At 40.5% G+C, this 15,943-nt stretch overlaps 2 protein-coding genes across 3 annotated transcripts in view; both read right to left on the bottom strand.

Annotated features, from left to right (window-relative positions):
* The window catches only part of FAM199X (family with sequence similarity 199, X-linked), a 30,448-nt gene extending 23,649 nt beyond the window's left edge, over positions 1–6,799 (bottom strand). For both annotated transcript variants that reach the window (XM_047081888.1, XM_047081889.1), the window contains exon 1: positions 6,365–6,799. In XM_047081888.1, coding sequence (XP_046937844.1) covers positions 6,365–6,561 — 197 coding nt within the window. In that variant the 5' untranslated portion in view covers positions 6,562–6,799. The remainder of the gene's footprint in view (positions 1–6,364) is intronic.
* Positions 6,800–14,338: 7,539 nt separating this feature from the next.
* LOC124513897 (SWI/SNF-related matrix-associated actin-dependent regulator of chromatin subfamily E member 1-like) lies at positions 14,339–15,652 on the bottom strand. The gene is given in 1 exon segment (XM_047081903.1): positions 14,339–15,652. A coding segment is annotated over 1 exon segment (1,230 nt). The 5' UTR covers positions 15,569–15,652.
* Between the last annotated feature and the right edge of the window lie 291 nt (positions 15,653–15,943).

Raw genomic sequence — 15,943 nt, 5'->3', positions numbered from 1 at the left:
GGCATTATATAATAATTACAGGGTCTATCCATCAGGAAGAGCTAACAATTATAAAAGTCTATGCGCCGAGTACAGGAGCCCCCAAATATATAAAACAATTACTCACAAACATAAGCAACCTTATTGATCAGAATGTGGTAATTGCAGGGGACTTTAACACCCCACTTACAGAAATGGATAGATCATCTAGACACATGGTCAATAAAGAAACAAGGGCCCTGAATGACACATTGGATCAGATGGACTTGACAGACATATTTAGAACTCTGCATCCCAAAGCAACAGAATATACTTTCTTCTCGAGTGCACATGGAACATTCTCCAAGATAGATCATATACTGGGTCACAAAACAGCCCTTCATAAGTATACAAGAATTGAAATTATACCATGCATACTTTCAGACCACAATGCCATGAAGCTTGAAATCAACCACAGGAAAAAGTCTGGAAAACCTCCAAAAGCATGGAGGTTAAAGAACACCCTACTAACGAATGAGTGGGTCAACCAGGCAATTAGAGAAGAAATTAAAAAATATATGGAAACAAACAAAAATGAAAATACAACAATCCAGGGGCGCCTGGGTGGCGCAGTCGGTTAAGCGTCCGACTTCGGCCAGGTCACGATCTCGCGGTCCGTGAGTTCGAGCCCCGCGTCGGGCTCTGGGCTGATGGCTCAGAGCCTGGAGCCTGTTTCTGATTCTGTGTCTCCCTCTCTTTCTGCGCCTCCCCCGTTCATGCTCTGTCTCTCTCTGTCCCAAAAATAAATAGACGTTGAAAAAAAAAAAAAAAAAAAAAAGAAAATACAACAATCCAAACGCTTTGGGACGCAGCGAAGGCAGTCCTGAGAGGAAAATACATTGCAATCCAGGCCTATCTCAAGAAACAAGAAAAATCCCAAATACAAAATCTAACAGCACACCTAAAGGAAATAGAAGCAGAACAGCAAAGGCAGCCTAAACCCAGCAGAAGAAGAGAAATAATAAAGATCAGAGCAGAAGTAAACAATATAGAATCTAAAACAACTGTAGAGCAGATCAACGAAACCAAGAGTTGGTTTTTTGAAAAAATAAACAAAATTGACAAACCTCTAGCCAGGCTTCTCAAAAAGAAAAGGGAGAGGACCCAAATAGAGAAAATAATGAATGAAAATGGAATTATTACAACCAATCCCTCACAGATACAAACAATTATCAGGGAATACTATGAAAAATTATATGCCAACAAATTGGACAACCTGGAAGAAATGGATAAATTCCTAAACACCCACACTCTTCCAAAACTCAATCAGGAGGAAATAGAAAGCTTGAACAGACCCATAACCAGCAAAGAAATTGAATCGGTTATCAAAAATCTCCCAACAAATAAGAGTCCAGGACCAGATGGCTTCCCAGGGGAGTTCTACCAGACGTTTAAAGCAGAGATAATACCTATCTTTCTCAAGCTATTCCAAGAAATAGAAGGGAAGGAAAACTTCCAGACTCATTCTATGAAGCCAGGATTACTTTGATTCCTAAACCAGACAGAGACCCAGTAAAAAAAGAGAACTACAGGCCAATATCCCTGATGAATATGGATGCAAAAATTCTCAATAAGATACTAGCAAATCGAATTCAACAGCATATAAAAAGAATGATTCACCATGATCAAGTGGGATTCATTCCTGGGATGCAGGGCTGGTTCAACATTCGCAAATCAATCAACGTGATACATCACATTAACAAAAAAAAAAAGAGAAGAACCATATGATCCTGTCAATCGATGCAGAAAAGGCCTTTGACAAAATCCAGCACCCTTTCTTAATAAAAACCCTTGAGAAAGTCGGGATAGAAGGAACATACTTAAAGATCATAAAAGCCATTTATGAAAAGCCCACAGCTAACATCATCCTCAATGGGGAAAAACTGAGAGCTTTTTCCCTGAGGTCAGGATCACGAGAGGGATGCCCACTCTCACCACTGTTGTTTCACATAGTGTTGGAAGTTCTAGCATCAGCAGTCAGACAACAAAAGGAAATCAAAGGCATCCAAATCGGCAAAGATGAAGTCAAGCTTTTGCTTTTTGCAGATGACATGATATTATACATGGAAAATCCGATAGACTCCACCAAAAGTCTGCTAGAACTGATACATGAATTCAGCAAAGTTGCAGGATACAAAATCAATGGACAGAAATCAGTTGCATTCTTATACACTAACAATGAAGCAACAGAAAGACAAATAAAGAAACTGATCCCATTCACAATTGCACCAAGAAGCATAAAATACCTAGGAATAAATCTAACCAAAGATGTAAAAGATCTGTATGCTGAAAACTATAGAAACCTTATGAAGGTAATTGAAGAAGATATAAAGAAATGGAAAGACATTCCCTGCTCATGGATTGGAAGAATAAATATTGTCAAAATGTCAATACTACCCAAAGCTATCTACACATTCAATGCAATCCCAATCAACATTGCACCAGCATTCTTCTCCAAGCTAGAACAAGCAATTCTAAAATTCATATGGAAACACAAAAGGCCCCGAATAACCAAAGTAATTTTGAAGAAGAAGACAAAAGCAGGAGGCATCACAATCCCAGACTTTAGCCTCTACTACAAAGCTGTCATCATCAAGACAGCATGGTATTGGCACAAAAACAGACACAGAGACCAATGGAATAGAATAGACACCCCAGAACTAGACCCACAAAAGTATGGCCAACTCATCTTTGACAAAGCAGGAAAGAACATCCAATGGAAAAAAGACAGTCTCTTTAACAAATGGTGCTGGGAGAACTGGACAGCAACATGCAGAAGGTTGAAACTAGACCACTTTCTCACACCCTTCACAAAAATAAACTGAAAATGGATAAAGGACCTGAATGTGAGACAGGAAACCATCAAAACCCTAGAGGAGAAAGCAGGAAAAGACCTCTCTGACCTCAGCCGTAGCAATCTCTTACTCGACACATCCCCAAAGGCAAGGGAATTAAAAGCAAAAATGAATTACTGGGACCTTATGAAGATAAAAAGCTTCTGCACAGCAAAGGAAACAACCAACAAAACTAAAAGGCAACCAACGGAATGGGAAAAGATATTTGTAAATGACATATCGGACAAAGGGCTAGTATCCAAAATCTATAAAGAACTCACCAAACTCCACACCCGAAAAACAAATAACCCAGTGAAGAAATGGGCAGAAAACATGAATAGACACTTCTCTAAAGAAGACATCCGGGGGCGCCTGGGTGGCTCAGTTGGTTGAGCGTCCGACTTTGGCTCAGGTCATGATCTCACGGTCCGTGAGTTCGAGCCCCGCGTCGAGCTCTGTGCTGACAGCTCAGAGCCTGGAGCCTGCTTCGGATTCTGTGTCTCCCTCTCTCTTGGACCCTCCCCTGTTCATGCTCTGTCTCTCTCTGTCTCAAAAATAAATAAAACATTAAAAAAAAATTAAAAAAAAAAAGAAGACATCCGGATGGCCAACAGGCACATGAAAAGATGCTCAACGTCGCTCCTCATCAGGGAAATACAAATCAAAACCACACTCAGATATCACCTCACGTCAGTCAGAGTGGCCAAAATGAACAAATCAGGAGACTATAGATGCTGGAGAGGATGTGGAGAAACGGGAACCCTCTTGCACTGTTGGTGGGAATGCAAACTGGTGCAGCCACTCTGGAAAACAGTGTGGAGGGTCCTCAGAAAATTAAAAATAGACCTACCCTATGACCCAACAATAGCACTGCTAGGAATTTACCCAAGGGATACAGGAATGCTGATGCATAGGGGCACTTGTACCCCAATGTTTATAGCAGCACTCTTAACAATAGCCAAATTGTGGAAAGAGCCTAAATGTCCATCAACTGATGAATGGATAAAGAAATTGTGGTTTATATACACAATGGAGTACTACGTGGCAATGAGAAAGAACGAAATATGGCCCTTTGTAGCAACATGGATGGAACTGGAGAGTGTGATGCTAAGTGAAATAAGCCATACAGAGAAAGACAGATACCATATGGTTTCACTCTTATGTGGGTCCTGAGAAACTTAACAGAAACCCATGGGGGAGGGGAAGGAAAAAAAAAAAAAGAGGTTAGAGTGGGAGAGAGCCAAAGCATAAGAGACTCTTAAAAACTGAGAACAAACTGAGGGTTGAGGGGGGGTGGGAGGGAGGGGAGGGTGGGTGATGGGTATTGAGGAGGGTACCTTTTGGGATGAGCACTGGGTGTTGTATGGAAACCAATTTGACAATAAATTTCATATATTGAAAAAATAAAAAATAAAAAATAATGCTTTGGCAGTTTTGTTGAGGATAAATGGAGAGAAGGCTTTCTAAAGACAGATTTAAGAAAATAATAAATAAATAAATAAATAAATAAATAAATAAATAAATAAATGGTATCCTAGGGCAGAAACATCATCGGATGTAAACATTGCTAATTCTGCTTGCCCTAATCTCTGTTGGAAAGGGTACAGAGCAAAATACATTAGACCAGTACTGCCATTCCAAGCCTTCGGAAAAGTAGGGTATGAGATGGAGATTTCTGAAAAGTAGGCAGTAACTAGGAAAAATGTCTGACTTAGAAAAACTGGGGCTGAACAATAACCTCCCCCTCTATCATAACTGCCCCATTCTGGAAAACAACCTTGACCTTACTTCCGTCTCTAAGAAAAGGAATAGAAAAACACAAGAACAAAAATGGGGAGGAGGCGAAAGAACAGAACAAGCTGTAAGAAATATATTATTCTCCTGGTTTCACGCCTCATCACCCCACCCGTTTTGGCAGTGCTTACCCTCAGCCTCTTTCTCCACTCCCTTTCCCTCATCATCAGAGCAGGCCAATTCTGAAATCATTTCACTTCCTGTGTATATGACTTGCTCCAATGCTGCAAAAACTTAAATACCAAATATGTGCAAAAGTATTCTTTTATATCATTTTCCAGTGCAAACAATCCTAAGACACTTGATTTCATAAACAGATTACATTCATGTTATAATCACATCTTGGGTTAAATAGGCTTCTGTGAGTTAGTCTAAGGAACTGTAACAACCATTTATAACATTTGAGCCATTAGTTCTGTTCCAAGTTTCATCACTGACTTCAAAGAAATAATCTTGGCTTTGCCTAACTCAGTTTTATGACCTTGAACTCAGTCTTTCCTCCTGGGCCTCAGTTTCCTCAGTTTTGTAATGAGGATTTGGAAAAGATGTAACAAATTTACTACCACTTCCTTTTCAAATGTGTTATACTGATGATACTCTTTAAATGTAACACGTTTCCAGACTATACATTTCTTTCAGGTAAGAATCATGTTTTATACACTCTTTGTACTCAGTAAATCTGCAGACTGATTTAAGAAGCATGGGGTATGCAAAAGACATCAAAATGTGGAAGGATGTTCATGCTCATGTTGTGGATCAGAAATCAGAACTAGACTTCTTAAGTCAGCTCCAATATTTTCCATAGCTGAACCCTTCTCCTCCTCCCTCGTTCCCCCCACACCCTCCCAGGCTTTGGTATGTATCTCCCAATATCCACCTTTATTAAAGGTTGGACCTCTGTGTACAACATCTTTAAATCCCCACATTTGGTATAATACTTAAATGCCTGTGTGATGGAATTCTCCAGAACAATCTTCCTTCCAATAAAATCAGTTAGGAGAAGCACCCTCTAAATAAATTTGTAAAAGCAAGCCCATCCTAAGCGTAGCTCCATCCCTCCACTGGGGGAGCAAACCAAGGGATAGGCTACATGAAGGAACCTTCCAGATCTAAGCTTATACATTTTGGCAGGGCCTAAAGTGGTAAAGCAAAAGTTCATAAGGACAGGAAAAAAAGAACGGCCTGGTTTTCTAGAGCTTCACCAAAAAAATGGGGGGGTGGGTGGGAACTGGGCTGTGAGACAGGCTAAAAATCGGGAAAGGGAAGATTCTAGTTTCAAAAGTGCCATTTTTCAAAAGATCCATAGATTGACTTTGAGTCATCCGAAATCTACTCTAGAGTGTATGGGAGATGGAAGGGGTTAAACTTTTTCAGGTGGATGGAAACAGGGATGCATCTTAAAATCGTGGGTGGGGATTTGGAATTCTCAGGGTACAGATGAGGCAAGAGGGTAAAGGGAGGAGTCGCTGTGGTCAGAAGAATCGGAAGAGAGAGCGAGTAAAATGCCAGCAGAAAGGAAAATCGGAGGGCAGGGGTGAACATAGGGAGGGGGAGAGGGAAGGAGCCAGGGAATGAGCACTGGTCAGAGGAAGGTGGGGGAGGGGACGAAAGGAAGCGCAGACCCGAGGTGGACATCCAGGCACGGGAGGGACCTGGCGTTCTCCAGCTTAAGGCAGGGGTGTGAGCAGTTCGCCCCTGTCCTCAGCGGCAGCTCGTACCTGTTGGTGTGAAAGCGGTGGAGCGGATCGGTGCGATGACAAGAGGACAGCTGGCAGCCAAAGTCGCTGATGTCCAGGCAACCTGGCTCCTCGCTCAGGCAGGTGCCCACCCCGCGAGGGGGTCCCAGAAGGGGGAAGGGTTCCTCGGGGGTTAGAAACTTCTCATACGAAGTGGTGGCCGACGTCTCGTCGGACATGGCTGGAGACTGCCTGGCTTCGGGCTCCCTCTCTAGCCCCAAGCGGCTCCCGCGCTTGCCCCTTCCCCCACTCTAACCTGTCTGCCGCCGCCGCGCCAGGGTGTGCCCACCGCAGCTCACTAGCAGGCTGAGCGCCTCGGCCAGACGCCGCCCGGGGAATGCTGGCCGCGCGAAGAGGCTGCTAGAGACCACAGCAGCCCGCTGACGACCCGGTCAGCGCCTCGGCCTCTGCAGCCGTCTCCGTCACCGCCGTTGCCCGGCCCAGCCCAGTAAGCGCAGCGCAGCACAGAGCCACCGCCGTCCGTCCCGCCCACTGCGCTCGCAGCTCGCTACTCCTGCTATCCGCCTGGCGCCCGCCGGGAGGAGAAGGGCGGCAGTAAGTCGCTTCCTGCGCCCCCTGCTGGAGCGGAGGAGGAACTGAACCTCCGCCCGCCCCGCCCTCGACGCATGGAATCAGGGATTCCAGGCGCTGGAAAGGCCCGGCACTTCAGGCCAACCACCTCCTTTTTCTCACCCAGGGCTGATTGCTAAGCAGCAAGCAGCGGCCCTGAGAAAACGGACTTGGCCAAGGTCACACTGAGAGTGCGTGAGAAAGAATCCAGATGTCCTGGTTGCCAGCGTACTTGACCACCCTGTCCCAATTCAATAAGTATTTATATTGAGTCCCTGCAGTGTGTGCCCAGCACTGTGCAATGAGCTATAGGGAAAATGGGCCAAGAAGGAAAAAAATAGTCCCTGCCTCACCCCTGATCTTCTAACCCTGAGAACTCTACACAACAGTCACCAGGCTACTCAGAGCTGCTGGACACGTAGTGCTCTTTTGTGCTCTGTGCTCTTGCTTGCATTATGCATTCTGCTTGGAATGCCCTGCCTTTTCTCCCCTGCTAATCCTTAAAGCCCCAGCTCAAATGTTACCTCCTCTGTGAAGCCTTCCCTGACTCCCAAATGAGTCTTACATATTCCTGCTCCAGTAGAAAGTATATTATGGCGCTTAACTTGTTCAACTTAAGTCAACTTATTATATATCACATACCATTCTTTCTCCCTGTCTCTTTTCTCTGTTTTCCAGACAAGTGGGTGCTGATCTTGGACATGTTAACATTTTTTTTTAATATTCAGAGGAAAGCACAAGATAGCCAATTTCTTATTTTGCCAAATGAAGACATTTTTTCTTTATTTTATTTTATTTTATTTTATTTTATTTTATTTTATTTATGTGTATTCATTTTTGAAAGACAGAGACAGCAAGCAGGGGTGGGGCAGAGAGAGGGAGCCATAGAATCTGAAGCAGTCTCCAGGCTCTGAGCTGTTAGCTCAGACACAGCCCAACGCTCACGAACTCACGAACCGAACCGGGAGATCATGACCCCAGCCGAAGTCAGATGCTCAACCGACTGAGACACCCAGGCGCCCCTAAACTCTATTTTATAAAAGGAAGCACATTTTCATATAAAAATGATAAAGGCATAATCTCTTAATAAAAAAAAACACTGAGGGTTGATGGGGGGTGGGAAGGAGGGGAGGGTGGGTGATGGGTATTGAGGAGGGCACCTTTTGGGATGAGCACTGGGTGTTGTATGGAAACCAGTTAGACAATAAATTGCATATATTGAAAAAAAAACATTAAATATATTTAGCTTTATGGAAAAACTCATTACATTGAACTCTGGGGGAAAAGTAAAACTAAAGTAGGTGGAAGAAAGAGGAAAGGTGAAAGAACCCAAAAAGAAGGAAAGGAGAAAACAAGTTGGGGGAAATAGGTAGTTGTCACACACAAGCCCCAAACAGTCTTTCTTGTGCCACGTCCACCAATGCAACTTAAAATGAAAACAACTGAACCACTCCTTTAAAATTTTATATTGTCTTGCTTCAGTTATTTGGTTACCTGACTGTTGAGTGTGCCCGTCTTCTTTCATTTAATTTAAAAATCATGCATGTGAGGGTGATAATGGGTTGACTTGTGGTCTCCAAAGCACCATTCCCAGTGAGCCTGAATGGGCCATGGCTTAGTCCCCACAAACAAGAGACTTAATTGTCCAAATGAAACAGGAGTCAAGAGCTGCATAATAATGTAGGTACTCAAGGGGCAACTGGGTGGCTCAGTCCATTGAGCATCCAACTCTTGATTTCAGCTCAGGTCATAACTTCAGGGATGTTGAGTTTGAGCCCCGAGTTGGGCTCTGTGCTGACAGTGTGGAGCCTGCCTGGGATTCTTTCTCTCTCTGTCTCTCTCTGTCTCTCTCTCTCTGCCCCTCCCCCACTCTCTCGTTCTCAAAAATAAATAAACTTAAAAAAATAATGTAGGTACTCAGGTAATAGCACCAGAAGCTATTAATAAGAAGCTAGCAAAATAGTCTAAACATATATATTTTTTACACATACTGTAATAATAGCACAGTGTTTTTCAAACTGGAGTCTAACGACAGAGCTGTGAAGTTTTTACAAATATGTTTTACTTTTACATTTAATTTTAAGCATTTCCTGGAGTCTGGATGAGGAATGGTAACTAACAGCTGCCACATAATTAGGACATGTATTTGAGCCTGTTTTCAAAATCAAGTTGGCAACAATACTACTTTAATTGTCATGGCCTAGTGAGAAAATAAATTAGGTGTACCTCTTACTTCATGGCTGACTATACAGATGAAGATTTTCTGGTAGTTTGGAAAAGGAAAGTGATGGGAAAGCTGAGTCCTCACAAGACTCAGATACAAGCCTCTTGAGTCCTCACAAGACTCACATACAAGCCTGTTAAAGGCCAAGAACGCACGCTGGCCACTCAGTAGTATGTTCAGGTTTCTAAGAGCAGTTTTGTCTCAGTAAATATCATGTACCACAGTGAATTAATATTTTTTATTTGTGCGCAATTTTTAAATTTCCTTTGGTGTTAAATTTGTATAAGGGCTTTATGAACAGCAGAGTCTCTATTTAGTTTTATATTTGTTTACATTTAAGAAATATTATTAAAAGAATTTATATAAATGCTTGAGTCTAAGAGAATGTTTTTCCTTTAAAAGAAGTCCCTCCAGTATATTTCTCAGTAGAGAAATACTAATTAGATATTGAGAGCAGTAAACAGAGTATGTGCACTTGTGTATATAACTTTTACTTAAATATATGGTAATAATGTATTAATACATCTTTACCAAGCTCTTAACCATTAAGAGCTCATGACTGTTGTGCATCCTCCCTCCTTGCCCCACTTTAATTTATTTGTATTGTCCCTTGGGTGTATCTAGTCTGAACGAATTTACCCAGTTCATCTCTCCCTTCCTTTCTCCACCAATATCTTTCCTAATTCCTGTTTCTCTGAAAACATAGATATAGTAGTTCCCTACCTTCTGTGAGGGTTTGGGCCTGCAAAGAAACTCCAAGGTGATCTGCCTTCTTCAGATGCATAATTTACCTCCCAGAGAGCTGATGGGCTCCAAGAGGGTTGTGGAGAGACTGAACAAGATTGAGAATTGTCAACCAATTTTTATCATTTTGGTTACTTTTGGATAGAAATATATTGGACTTGACCCAATGATCTATAGTCTAACCCTTGTAATTTTTTCATGTGATTGATGTATATGTATGTGTATGTGTGTATCTATGTCTATATTTGTATCTGTATCTACATGTACATCTAGATATATAAAGTTGTGTGTGTGTATATATATACATTATACACACACACACATATATATATATACATATATATATATATATATATATGTATATATATACAAATAAATAATTAGCTCCCCAAATATCACCAACACAACCTACGGATAAAATGAAATTTGAATGTATTATTTGTCACAGTTCAGTTTGTGGTCTACTTCTCAGCTAGGAAAGCCAAGTGCCCATATTACACCAAGTGAATAGATCTCGGCCCCAATCGAAAGAGTCTGTCAAAGCAGGTATGAGATTGTTCTCCAAATTATGCAATTTCTGATTTTTTGGTTTATTTCCTGTATTTTTAGTAGTATCAAATATCTCAGAGAGGTCTGCAGGGATATAAACACAAAATTCTACTGTTAAAATTGCCCACACTCTCCCTCAAGAAACCAGTCTTATATCTAAGCAGCTCTATTCTGAACCACCACCTGTTCAATTTCATGAACTTTTGGATCAAAAAGTTCTATAGTCTTGGGGTGCCTGGATGGCTCAGTCAAATAAGCATCTGATTCCTGATTTCAGCTCAGGTCATAATCTCATAGTTTGTGGGTTCGAGCCCTGCATCAGGCCCTGCACTGACAGTGTGGAACTTGCTTGGGATAGTCTCTCTTCCTCTCTCTATCTCTACCCCTCCCCCACTCTCTCTCTCTCAAAAATAATAAATAAATAAACTTAAAAAAAGTTCTATAGTCTTGGTTGCTATGTTAGTTTCCTAAGGCTGCTGTAACAAATTGCTGTAAATATGGTGGCTTAAAATGAAAGACATTTATTCTCACAACAGTTCTGGAGTCTAGAAATCTAAAATCTGTCAGGACCACACTTGCTCTGGGAACTCTAGAGATGAAATGTTCCTTGCTTCTTCCAGCTTCTGGGGGATTCACTGGGCTTGTAGCTCCATCACTCCAACCTCAGCCTTCATCTTCACATTACCTTCTGTCTCTGTCAAATCTCCCTCTGCCTCACTTTTATAAGGACATCTGTCTTTGGATTTAGGGCCCACCTAGATAATCCAGGATCAGGTCCTTCTCTCAAAATTCTTACTCACATGTTTTTTTTTGTTTGCCATTTACAGTAACATTCACTCTTTTGCCATATTAAGTAATAGTCACATGTTCCAGGGATGATGACGTGGAAATAATATCATTAGGGGGATATAATTCAGCCTGTTGCAGTGGCATTGTCAAAACTACTTGCTATTCTCTGAACCACAGCATGTAAGATTTGCTCTACTTTCTAGACCTCCTATAAAGCATGAACTTAGGGCTGAGGGGAGAAAAAAGAAATCCAGAAGTCATCTAAAGTACTTAGGGTTTCAGTTCTTGAGTCAGAGACCCCTAACTTTTTTTTCCTTTCTTGAATTTAATTATCTGCTGATCCTTTTTGCTAGATGACAAACCAATGGGCCCAAATGTATGATATCAGAGACAATCCCAATAATAAAGCCAATTCCCAAAGTTATAGATGAAATATCTGTAAGGATAATTATTGAGCCTATTTTCAGCAAAGATAGTGAATATTACATCTGATTTACAAAAAAATTAATGAAAATAACTTTTATAAAGAAAAAACTTAAGATATAGTATATAGTAATACAGAGATACAATGTACATTCTATACTATGAATATATCAAACATTCAGGGAGAAACATGTTGATAGAATATGAACAATATCAAATAAAGAGATTTATTAAGGCTGGAAGAGGTACAAAAAACTATATTTTAATGGAACTCCATAATTAAGTTTGATGTGCATCTTCAATTAAAAAGCACTGGCCTTGAGATGCTAGATTCAAATTCATAAGATGTAAGTTGTGGTCCAGTAAAAGTTTATAACACTAACTGAAATTATAACTGATAACACTATATTGCTGTTGCTTAATATTCTCAGGCAAAGCACTACCAGTACTCTGATAAATAGAAACATCATGGAGACTGAGGGCATTGAGAAATCTCTATGTATTTCCCATATAGCATATAATTTCTGAAATTTTTATATTAATATAATGTTTTTCCCATGCAAACTTAACTTGGGGAAGTCTGAGCATCTCTTCAAATTGTACAACTTTTCCCATGGAATCATCAGTAGTAACACTGAATAAACATAACAGTTTCTAGCACCTCTCTTTTTACAAGGTGAAGGAATAAGTTTTTGATTGTCCAGGGACCCTTGGGGAAATGCCGAAGGATAACTATAGATGCAAAAGATATCCTGAAATTTATTTTATTTCATTTTACATTAAGGATTAAATTTTAGGAAAGAAAAAAAATGAAAATTTATCAGGAGATTTGAGCACTTAAAATAGAATAGTTAGTGCCAAGAAACATTATTTGGCTATTCGTATGAAGGGAACAATAAAACATTTAAAGATAAACATAGAAGGTAACATGATTGTCAAGAACCTTAGCCCTTACATAGGTGAAGAAGCTTTGTTTTCTTAAATAACTGAGGACACAATGAAGTCAACATAAAGCACAAAAAATTATTCTGATAAAACATGGAATCTTTTTTTATCTAGGCAAATTACACAGAATAACCCTTCATATTGTAAGTAAAGGAAATAAACAGTAAACCACTGTCTTGAGTGTCTTGTACTGTGCTAGACTCTAGAAATACAAAGTGAATGTGACATACTCTATACCTTCCAAAATTTTACATTCTAGGTAAGCAAACAGATATGGTAAAAAAGAAAAAAAAGTGAAAAATGTGTCAGATTGCTAGTTGTCTATCACATATCCTATCTCCTCATTCTAAGTGACAAAACCTGATTTTGTTGGGGGTGGCTATACACTCAAATAGGGCGAAATGTAATTTCTCAGCCTTCCTTTCAGATAGAGGAGCCCATGTGACTATATATAGGCCAATTGTATGGAGGTGGAAGATGTTGGTTGGGCTTCCTAGGAAACTTCATAATTGAGTCCATGCATATGTGTGTGTGCACATGTATGCACTGGGGTGGGAAGAGGAAGATTGATGGTGCTTATGAGGCTGCTAAGGTGGGAGGCCATTTTGCATTACCTTCTTATTTATCCTTGCCTAGCACATGGATGTGATGGCTGGAGATAGAGCAACCATATTGTTACATTAAGGAAACTTCAAGCTACAAAGGCAGAGCTTGAGCTTGGAAAATATAGCAGAAAGATGAAAGCATCCAGCCACCATAACAATATTGAACTGCCTACCTTTGGATTTCTCTTACGGGATAGAAAAATCATGGTTTTCTTAATGACAGCCAAAACAATTCCTAACTGATGCAACACATAATTATAATACACTGGGATGTAAAGTCTAAAAGAGGTATCTAAAAAGACCTATGAATGCACGTTTAAGGAAAGGATGAACTCTGTCTGGGAGAAAGATTGGTAAGGGTTTTGCAGGGGGAATAACATTTGGCCTGGGCTTTTAGAATATGAGTAGCTGCCCACTAGGCTAGGAAAGATGGACATTTTAGATGAAAGAATGTGGCACTGAAATTCACTATCATTTCTGTGGTGAAACTGGTGAATTTTGAAAGAGATTACGGACTTAGAAAACATTTCTGATTAGAAATGGATGATGTGATATTAGTCATATATAATCATGGAAACGTTTAAGGGTTGATGGCCAGAAATATTTTGAGAAATACCAACAAATGGGACTATTACAATAAAATTTACATATTTTCCCTCATACACTTTTCTTCTTATTTTTGAAAAGGAAATAATTTATAATCTTCTTCTATAATTGTGTACATCCTAATGTTCAAGTGCTTTAAAATTTTTAATGAGTGGATAATTCTCCATTCTTCAATTGCTCTTAACAAACTTTCATTTAACCATTGTTACAGATAAGTTAGGAAACTCATATCTCCTCTTCAGTATATGTCTCTGTTAAGCACATAAGTGTAGTATTCTTTCCTATGCTATATTGCAAATCTTGCACACAACTAAAATACTATATAAGTCCTATAAATACTGAGATTTATCTGACTAATGTAGAAAGTACTTTTTGGAAACAACAGACATTTCTCAGATCAGTACACATTTTCAATTAATGATATTTTCTTTTTTTTTAAACTCAAAAAAAATCTTTTTTTCATTTAAAAAAGTATTTAGAACACATAAAACAAGGCAACATTTATTCTTTCTTCTCGTCTTCCGGTGTGGGGTATGCTGGTGGTTCCTCTACGGTTGCACTGTTGCTCTCTGAGCCAGTGTTACTATCACTGGTCCCTTACTCAGCCATACTGTCCACCCCCTCTTGCCCGCTCTCCTTGTCCTCAGGAGTAGATGTGCCTTCTTCACCATTCTGTTGGCTCTCCGTCGCTTCTTCAAGGTGTGTCTCTGTCTCCATTGGGACTCTTTTGTTGTCCTTCTTGTCCTCGGCCTTACTGGAAGCTAGCTCTTCCTCAGGAACCATGCTGCTCTGACTGAGTTCAGCTTGCTCCGCTGCCTCTTTCTCTCTTTCCTCCTGCCTTTTGTGAGCCTATTCGTCTGCCTGTACAATTTCAGCGGCGATTTTTTCCATGTCCACTTCCACTTTCAAACTGCACAACGTTTTAAACTCATTGTTAAATGAATCTGTGCTTTCCAGGAATTTCCTCTTCTTTTCCTGGTGTCTCTCCTCTATTTGAAGAAGTTCAGCTTCTAGTTTTCGCTGATGAACCATTAAGGACTGGACCTGTCGTTTGAGGACCTGCATTCTAGCTGTTGTGACAACTGACCGAACGTCTGGCACCACACTCTCACTAAGGATTTCACGGATGAGGCGGTGGTTTCTCTGGAAACGGGCAGTGGCTGTATGCTTCATTGAAAAGCCATCATCATAACCATCTGGATCTTCAGCAGGCTGAATGCTCATGTAAGGTTCTCCTTTCTCCATGCGAGATTGTCTCTGTCGACTTTCTTCCTCTAAAGCAGCTTCTGCACTTTTTGCATTTATATAGGCAAGGTATGCGGGGGAATTATGATAGGCCTTCATAGATTCATTGTACTCTATCTTTTCTGCTTCGTATTCGTTTAAATATTCTTGTTTTTCTTCATCAGTGAGATCTCGCCACATGCCACCAATAATCTTGCCAATCTCCCACAACTTTAGGTCGGGGTTGGAAGCTTTTACTTGGTCCCAGACCTTTCTGCTGTACCTCATGTAGGGCATCAGCGGCTTATCTGGTGGCTTTGGGGGTTTTGGAATCGTAATACCAGAGGAGGCCGTGACCCGGCTGTTGGTGCCCGGGTTCCCTCCCAGCCTGTAGTTGTTGTAGGCGAGATAACTGTATGGATTGTATCCCACAAACCCTGGTGTGCTGGGCATTTGTGTTGCAGGAGCTGGGGTGGGAGGTGGGGCATAAGATGGTCTTTTTGACATTTTGGAAGGTTAAGTTCTCAGTTCCTTAAGAATGAATCTGAGACACCGCGGGCAGAAAAAGCGCCCGTAGCTCCGGCCTCGTTTTCCTTTCAATGATATTTTCTTCTTATGAAATAGACAATGTTTATTTTAGTTGCCAAATCAAAAGCAATCACTTAAAAGTTCCTCCATACTTTAGATTTTTTTCGAGGGAAGAGATGATCAACATATTTTGCAAAATAACAAGTGAAACGAATTAAAATAAAAAATTACATGTAAATAGATATATGTAAATCAATAAAAAATAAGTAAAAAGGAAACTAATTATGAGAAGTCACACCAAAAGGAAAGTATTCAAATATAGATAGAAATAGATTTTCAGGTACATCTGTGTCC

Source organism: Lynx rufus, unplaced genomic scaffold (assembly GCF_022079265.1).
Source record: "Lynx rufus isolate CCGP_SWC_20201006 ecotype Redwood Valley unplaced genomic scaffold, mLynRuf1.p SCAF_19, whole genome shotgun sequence".
NCBI lineage: Eukaryota > Metazoa > Chordata > Mammalia > Carnivora > Felidae > Lynx > Lynx rufus.
This window is presented reverse-complemented; position numbering and strand designations above follow the sequence as displayed.